The following is an 8904-nucleotide window of genomic DNA, read 5'->3' as shown; positions in this document are numbered from 1 at the left end:
TGGAATTCACTGATTACATTCTAATGTGTGTGAATACACGTATAAAACACAAATTAACCTTAACAATTGGTGGGGAAGATTGACAGCACAGGACTAAGCACACCAAATTAGCAGGCACTAAGGCAGAATACTTTTCACAGGAGAAAGACCAAATCTGTCCCTTTCTGATGCACATCTTCAGTTTTGGGTCAAAAGTTAGTGGTGGAGGTCAAGGCCAAGGTCAACCTAAGGAGTCCACAATAGCATGCATCAGTGGAAATGCTGCAGGACAGACAGACATGGAGGAAAAAGTAAAAACGCTCTTGTGACCATCAGAACCTGCCTTCACTGCCTAGGGAGTCCCTTCTCCTTGTAGCAAAGGCTGAGCAAATTCTCTGGGATTTTCACTTAGTAACCTGATATTCTGGCAAGTCAGACAACTGAATTAACTATGTTGAATATTCCACTCCAACGCCCATACGTGAACCTGGTTGTCCTCACAGCCTACTGCCTCACTGCTGTGATGTCTTGGGCAGATCCTGGAGCATGATTTTGAAGACAGACCGGGGCCCTTCTCTACATCCCCCATCTCTGCCTCTCAAGTCCAGTCAGGCTATAAACATATGGCAGAGAGTAGACCATCAACTACTGTGAACTCTACCAGTTCAATGAGTAGCAAATAATGTCAACAAAGTATGGCCACCAAAGTACTCTTCTGTCACAACTGACATAGCCTGTGGTGAAAATTGCTGATGCATAGAGATATGAGGGGTAGGAGACACCATCTATTTACTACATAGCACAAGTGGGAGAGAACTATAAGGAAACAACTTTCCCTCACTACATCCCAGGGTGACCTGCAAATATGCCACTTATTCTTTTGTGAGTGTAGTGAGCATGACTAAACACAGTCGCTCTCTGGGAAGAGCAAGAATAAAGGAGTCTTCAGAATGAGTTGTAAGATATGTATGATGCTTACTAAGTGGAACTCACAATTGTCCTGTTTAATGTCAGTCTCCTTGTTTTGAGAATGCTTCAGGTGACAAAGGCCTATGTCAGCAGTATGGATCATAATGAGATTCCTGGAAGGCTGAACCTCTGCTGGTACAGGCATAAAACTCCTCCAGAAATGGCTTCTTTTTATTAACTAAAGAAACTGAAAATGCCTTTCTCCTCTCAATTTTAATGTAATTGGTTAAGCAGCCAGGAGAGGCGAGTGTGGTAGTACACACCTGTGGTCCCTGCTACTCATGAAGTTGAGGCAGGGGAATCGCTTGAGCCCAGGAGTTCAAGGTTACAGCATCCCAAGTAGCTGGGACTGCAGGCTTCCACCACCACGCCCAGCTACTTTTCGTATTTTGTAGAAATGGGGTTTCACCATGTTGGCCAGGATGCTCTTGATCTCTTGACCTGCCTGCCTCAGCCTCCCAAAGTGCTGGGATTACAGGCATGAGCCATCGTGTCCAGCTCCCTTTTGTCATCTCTTGATGGAACCTCAAAGAAGAGATCCTTGGGGGAAACTGAATTTCTTTTTGCTTCCTTCTTGAAAGTTCTCTAGAAGAAGTTGTAACTGGGTAACAAGCTCTAAGTCCCTAGCTCAGCCTGCAGGCAAGAGAGCGGGGTGAGTTGACATTGAGTTCTGACTTAACTTCAGGAGATTAAGGTTTCCAGTCACCTCAGGAAAAGACAAGAACTCTGTTCTTGCAGTGGAACATAGCTCTCTGTGATGGGTAAGTGAAGACATAAGCCACAGGCTCCCATTCTTGGACATTTTCCTGAGTTTTCTTCATGACAACACATGTAGAAAACCCATCTACCAAATCCTATTTAAGTAAAATGTTGGGGTCCGTGTGTTTCCTAAACAAAGGAATGAACACACAAGACAACACAGGACGAGACAAACATGGCGGCCGCCCCTAACAACACGCTCTGCTTTATTTTATACAGCCGTTTGTGGAATGTTGCCAAGTCACAAGACACATTGTTGTTTTTCTGACCTTTCCCTGACTTTCTGGATTTTCAAGATGTTTACACATAAATCAGCCCCCAGGGTCTGCTGTTTGCAGTTGGCTCCTTCGTCCTCCCTGTTTGCAGGGAAGGAACGCCCTGCTTCATTTGCAAGAGCAGGACTTATTGGGAACGTCTCGTTTGCGAGCACGTAGTCTTCTACAGTAAAATGTACAATTTCCCATTTTGAATTAGTTGGATATATTGGGCCAGCTACAAGACTGCAAGCTCCTTGCTGGCAGCACCTTAACTCTTGGAAAACTGGAGGTGGAGTACAGTGTTATTTGACTTTTTAGTAAGGTCTCAACTATTTTAATCTACACAAAGACTCACCTTATTTCTTAACAACTTTTGCTTATGATCATGTTTCTCTTCCCTGTGAATTATCTGATGTTGAAAAATAATACTTCTGAAGCTTAAGGTACCATACTCCTTATCACAAAATAAAAACATTTTGAAGGGGCCCAAACAAACAAAGAAAACCCCAGCCTGGTTCCATCACACTTGGAAGTGCAAGGATCTCAACTACTTTCTCTGAAGTTGAAATAAATGATGAAAGAAGAAAGAAAGAAAAGAAAGAAAAGAAAAGAAAAGAAAGAAAGAAAGAAAGAAAGAAGGAAGGAAAGAAAGAAAGAAAGAAAGAAAGAAAGAAAGAAAGAAAGAAAGAAAGAAAGAAAGAAAGGAAGGAAGAGAGAGAGAGAAGCAAGTGGTCTCAAGTGAAATACCTAACTGTACCTTAAGGTCTGGTGCTATGAAATGCATCTAAATAATTAAGTTTCACATATCTACAGGGCTCAAGAAGGGGGCCCATCCTCTGAATCTGAAACAAGGTGTGCTATTGTGGGACTGTCACTACACACTTCAGTAGCCTGCCTTTAGTAAGCAGCTCACTGGGAGAGTGAAATCCCTTAAGAGCTGAATCTCCAAAAGGAAAACCATAAAGTGACTCATTTCTCACCAGCATGACTCTTGCATAACTGTGAAGAATTTATAGACTAATCAGTTACTCTCCATTGTGAACCGTACAATGTTGAATGAAAGATGACTGTGCACTAGAGTTCCCCACACTTACTACATTCATAGGCTTGCTCTCTAATGTGAATTGTGTGGATTTTCTCATGACTACTAAGAGTTATTCTCTGACTGAGGTTTTTCCACATTGATTACGTTTAAGGTCGCTCCCCACTGTGAATTCTCTGATGTCGAGTAAGGTGGGACCTTTGTCGGAAGGATTTTCCACATTCAGTGCATACATAGGGTTTCTCTCCAGTGTGAATTCTCTGATGTTGGATAAATTGTGAATGCTGACTGAATGCCTTGCCACACTCACTACATTCATAAGGTTTCTCACCAGTATGAATTCTCTGATGCTGAATGAGAGAGGAGCGAATATTGAAGGCCTTCCCACAGTCACTGCACTCATAGGGATTCTCTCCAGTGTGAATTCTTCGATGGCGGATAAGGTGTGCACTCTGGCTGAAGGCCTTCCCACAGTCACTGCACTCATAGGGCTTCTCTCCAGTGTGAATTCTTCGATGGCGGATAAGGTGTGCACTCTGGCTGAAGGCCTTCCCACAGTCACTGCACTCATAGGGCTTCTCTCCATTGTGTGTTCTCTTATGCTTAATTAGGGTGGATATCTGTCCAAAGGTTTTCCCACACTCATTACACTCATAGGGTTTCTCACCAGTGTGACTCCTCTGATGTTGAATAAGGTGTGACCCCTGGCTAAAGGCCTTCCCACATTTGTGACACTCGTAGGGTTTCTTTCCATTATGTATTCTCTGATGCTGAACAAGGGAAGAAAGCACACTGAAGGCTTTATCACATTCATTACATTCATAGGGCTTCTCGCCATTGTGTGTTCTTTGATGGTGAATAAGATTAAAACTCTGGCTGAAAGCTTTTCCACACTCACTACATTCATAGGGTTTCTCTCCTGTGTGAATTCGCTGATGCTGAATAAGATGTCCCTTTTGACTAAAGGTTTTCCCACACACACTACAACCATAAGGTTTCTCTCCAGTGTGAACTATCTGATGCTGGATAAGGGATAGACGAGCGCCAAATGATTTTCCACACTCATTGCTGATATAAGGTTTCTCTCCAGTATGAATTCTCTTATGTTGAATAACTTGTGAGCGTTGACTAAAGGATTTCCCACATTCATTACACCTATAAGGTTTCTCTCCAGTGTGAATTCTCTGATGGACAGTAAGAGTTCGGTTCAGGCTAAAGGATTTTCCACACTCATTACATTCATAGGGCTTTTCTCCTGTATGGATTCTCTGATGCTGAATGAGAGATAATCGTGTACTGAAGGCTTTGCCACACTCCTCACAGTCATAAGGTTTCTCTCCAGAATGAATTCTCTGATGTTGAATAAGGTGTGATTTTCTGTTGAAGGCTTTCCCGCATTCTTTGCACTTGTAAGGTTTCTCTCCACTATGAATTCTCTGATGATGAATTAGATTAGAGCTATGACTAAAGGCTTTTCCACACTGATTACACTCATGAAGTTTCTCTCCTGTATGAATTTTTAGATGTCGAATATAAGATGAATGTGTACTAAAAGCTTTCCCACATTTAATACACTCATAGGGCTTTTGTCCAGTGTGAATTTTACAGTGCTGAATAAAGTATGAGTGAGCACTGAAAGATTTGCCACAATCCTCACATGTGTAGGGTTTCTTACCATTGTGGATTCTCTGATGTTTACTGAGGATAGAGGGCCGACTAAAAGCTTTTCCACATTCATTGCACTCATAGGGCTTCTCTCCACCATGAATTCTCTGGTGCTGGTTAAAAGCTGTGTTCTGATTGAAAGTTTTTCCATGCCCAGTACACTCAAATGGTCTGTCTGGATTGTTCATCCTCTGATTCTCACTAAGAACTGAACTCTGTCTGGGTACTTTCGCTAACACATCTGTCTGACAGGCTCTTTCTCCTAACTGGAAACTCTGGAGGTTAGTGAGGTCCTCATGTTGTTTCAAGTTTTCTACACTTGACACACTTGGATGGAGACTCTTCTCTCTAGACACTCTAACATGTTTGTCAAGATTTGAGTCTGTAATGCAGTTTTCTCCAACAGCATTGAACTTGTGGTCAGTCTCTCTAGAGAGGGTTTTCACACATCTCATAGTAATTGCTCTGAAATTGTTCTTCCAGGAGAAGGAGTTCTTAACTCCTTCTACTGCATATTTTCTCCAGCGATTCTCTAACTTTCCCTCAGTTTTACTCATCTCTTCAGTTTCCTTAAAAATATTCCTTACATGATCTTCTGATTTTGCTCTCTGGGATTCCAATTCTTCAGAAATTTCCTGCTTTGGAATCAATTCCTCTTTTTCAATCATAGAATCATAGCCTGAAAGAATGAAAAAAAAAAAAAAGTGAAACACTTGCATTTTACTATGGGAGGAAGAATTAGAGAATAAGCAGGAATATTTATATCAAACAAGTATCTTGTAGGATAACACTGATATTCAGAATGCAAATCTAAAAAAAGCAACAACTATGACCCCCTTGGGAAGAGGAAAAAGAGAAGCATGCTGGTAAAGCAATGAACACTGGTGTGGGGAGGAAGAAGGAAGGTAATATGCCCAAGGTCAAAGGCTTAAATCTGCAACTAGGCTGACCAGGAACACATGGAGTAGGAAAGGCAAGATCTGAGAAAGGATTTGAGGAGGGTTATCAGGAAGGAGGAATTGGAGGCTGCCTCCACTATTCATGTCATTGCTGCATACTTTGTAAACAAGGTATCTTCTTATGACTTACATATAGCATATTCAAATGTTTGTTGAAAATAAGTGATAAATGACTCATAATGAATGAAGTGTACATCAGTGCAATAGATGATGGAAAAAAACTATTTGATCTGGACAACTTGGTTTCACAGAAGCAAATCAGGAAAAACAGAAAAAAGCAGCAACCTACTCAGGCCAAGTATACACAACACTCCCAAATCACACATTTCCAGTGAACAAAAGTGTCCAAAAATTTGTGAAAACTATAAAACTGAATTCTGAGACCCAATGAAAGCAAGCTTATTAAAAATAAAAATCCAAAACCAACCAACGAAGCAAACAAATAAACAAGCACTAAGTCACATAGATACAAAGACTGTGGGAAGGATAACTGAGGTCAGAACAGTAAAAGGACAGCCCTGTGTTGAGATACCACAAAATAACAATGGAATCTCCCTTTTGCAAATGGTGGTTATCATTAGTTATAATGGGATGCTCCTTGAAACTGCACTGCTTGAATAGGGAGACTGAGCTAAAAATACTAACTGGATGAGCTCTAAAATTGGGCTAAATATAGCTGGGTGCAGTGGATCACGCTTGTAATCCCAGCACTTTGGGAGGCCAAGGTGGGTGGATCACCTGAGGTCAGGAGTTCCAGACCAGCATGGCCAACATGGCAAAACCACATCTCTACTAAAAATCCAAAATTTAGCTGGGCATGGTGGTGGGTGCTTCTAATCCCAGCTACTTGGGAGGCTGAGGCAGGAGAATAGCTTGAACTCAGGAGGTGGAGGTTGCAGTAAGACATGATTGTGCCACTGCACTCTAGCCTGGGTGACAGAGCAAGACTCTGTCTCAAAAAATAAAATAATAAAATACAATAAAATAAATAAAAAAATAATAAAATAAAATAGGGCTAAGTAATCTTAATAGATTTCCATGAACTACTCACGGTACTACAGAGGGACTGATTTTGCCATTCAGAGTATGAAAGGAAAAAAGCAAACTTCATAATTTACTCTAAAACCTACAAACAGTGTCCTAGAAGATAAACATCCTGAATTTAGGGAGAAAAATTTCTGAGGTATCTGAGGAGTTGAGTCCTCAAGGTAGTCTCAGGACTAAAGTCTAAAAGATGATTCTATTAGGTGTTATTTTGCTGGGGAGGAGACAAAATAAATGTGAACAAAATGAGAAACCACAAGACAGAGTCATCCATAAGACAAGAACCAACATCTCACACTAAAGTTCATGTTGCCATTTCCCTCAGATATCTGGTGATCCTTGGTTGGCTGTGTATATTTTCTTTCTTTCTCTCTTTTTTTTTTTTTTTCTGAGACGGAGTTTTTTTGCTCTTGTTGCCCAGGCTGGGGTGCAATGGCACAATCTTGGCTCACCACAACCTCTGCCTCCTGGGTTCAAGTGATCCTTCTGGGTTCAAGTGATCCTCCTGCCTCAGCCTCCCGAGTAGCTGGGATTACAGGCATACACCACCATGCCTGGCTAATTTTGTATTTTTAGTAGAGACAGGGTTTCTCCATGTTGGTCAGGCTGGTCTTGAACTCCTGACCACATGTGATTCGCCCACCTTGGCCTCCCAAAGTGCTGGGAGTACAGGTGTGAGCCACCACGCCTGGTCAGCTGTGTGTATTTTCAAATGACACAATAAAAAGATGCTTGGGACCTCTGCGTATGAGTGTACTTGTTAACTGGAAAGGTACTTAAGTGAGGTGACTATAAGGTCACAGCATCCCTAAATACTAAAAACTGAGCTGTCTTTGCTCAGCTTTGGTTTCTTTTGAGGCAATTTCCTGGGTTTTGCCCTAAATATACGATGCCTTGCTGTTAGGTATTCTTAGTGCAGGGTAGGGAGAAGGATGTGGTAGTAGCGTCAATCATTTCTGTATTTAGATTATTTAGATAATACCTTAGGTTTAGGTTTTTTAGGACCAAAAAAACAAAAAAAAAAAAAAAAAAGAAAAAAACCTTCATAAGTGGTATATTTTTCTATCAAGAGGTATAAAACATCTGGTTGTATTTTTTCATGTGATGTTAACATACTTAATGGTCATTATCTAGATTCACTTTCAAATTTGGGATTGCGAAATAGTGACGTTTCAGTTCTGTAATTCCTTGGTTTTTTAGCCAAAATTTCCAGGAAGTTAAACTTCTTGTCATCAATTGGGTATCCTGCCTTTCTAGTATTGTACCCAATACTAGATGTACAATACATCTAGTAAAGGCAGAATGCTCGATTCTTTTATTTATCAGTTTTCAGAGTGATGAATCAGTTTCCTAGCTTTCCTCAAAGGTGACCAATGAGTAGGACTTTCTTTTTTCTACCAGCCTTAATAAAGCCTAGGACCAACCTTTGATAAGATGATCCAATGGCATGTTATCTTCCTGTCAAAAGGAGACTTAATCCTCTCAAGAGGATATCATACAGAGCCTCTATGCCTTTCTATCTATAATAATTAACACTCAGAGCTGGCACAGTGGTGCATGCCTTTAATCCCAGAGACTTGGGAGGCTGAGGTGGGAGAATTGCTTGAGCCTGGACATTCCAGACCAGCCTGGTAAGCATAGAGAAATCCCATCTCAAACACACAACACACACACCACTCAAGTATCAGAAAGCATGTGGGGGAAAAAAAGAAAGAAAAAATAAGAGATCAAGAGAGAAAATACATGATAGAAACAAACCCACAGGGGTCCCAGTGGCGTGGGCAGTGTATGGAGCAACAGTAGGCAGCCCAGCTTCAGGAGGGCTCTTGGCAAACTGCATCCCACAGGCCCCTGCCACATGCCCTCCCTGCTACCAAGATGCCCAAGAGGAGGGTCAGCTCAGCTGAAAGGGCAGGGAAGGAAGAAGAGCCCAGGAGGAGATTGGTGAGGTTGTTAGCTAAACTGTTTCTGCAAAAGTGGGAAAGCCCAAAAAAGGAGGAAGGAACAAATCTTCAGAGAAGAATGCAAATAAAAGAGAAAATGAGAACACAACAACAAAACTGGCCAAAGTGACTAATCAGGAAACTAAAAATGATTCACCTGCAGAAAATGAAAGCTATGGTGGCAAGCACCAGTAATCCCAGTTACTTGGGAGGCTGAGGCAGGAGAATTGCTTGAATCTGGGAGGTGGAGGTTGCAGTAAGCCAAGATTGTGCCACTGCACTCCAGC

The 8904-nt window shown here is 41.6% G+C and overlaps 1 protein-coding gene and 1 long non-coding RNA gene across 2 annotated transcripts in view; both read right to left on the bottom strand.

Moving 5' to 3' along the window:
* On the bottom strand, positions 1 to 1279 carry LOC105537485. The gene is made up of 2 exons (XR_001005722.1): positions 837 to 1279; positions 1 to 318 (listed from the first exon to the last, which is right to left on the bottom strand). It is a non-coding gene; the product is annotated as an uncharacterized LOC105537485 (long non-coding RNA).
* Positions 1280 to 2989: 1710 nt separating this feature from the next.
* LOC105537478 (zinc finger protein 252-like) overlaps positions 2990 to 8904 on the bottom strand; it is a 54079-nt gene continuing 48164 nt past the window's right edge. The window contains 2 exon segments of the mRNA XM_011977083.1: positions 2990 to 3041; positions 3043 to 5350. Coding sequence (XP_011832473.1) covers positions 2990 to 3041; positions 3043 to 5350 — 2360 coding nt within the window.

This window comes from Mandrillus leucophaeus, unplaced genomic scaffold (assembly GCF_000951045.1).
Source record: "Mandrillus leucophaeus isolate KB7577 unplaced genomic scaffold, Mleu.le_1.0 Scaffold1024, whole genome shotgun sequence".
NCBI lineage: Eukaryota > Metazoa > Chordata > Mammalia > Primates > Cercopithecidae > Mandrillus > Mandrillus leucophaeus.
Note: the sequence above shows the minus strand (reverse complement) of the source record. Positions and strands in the feature narration are given on the sequence as shown.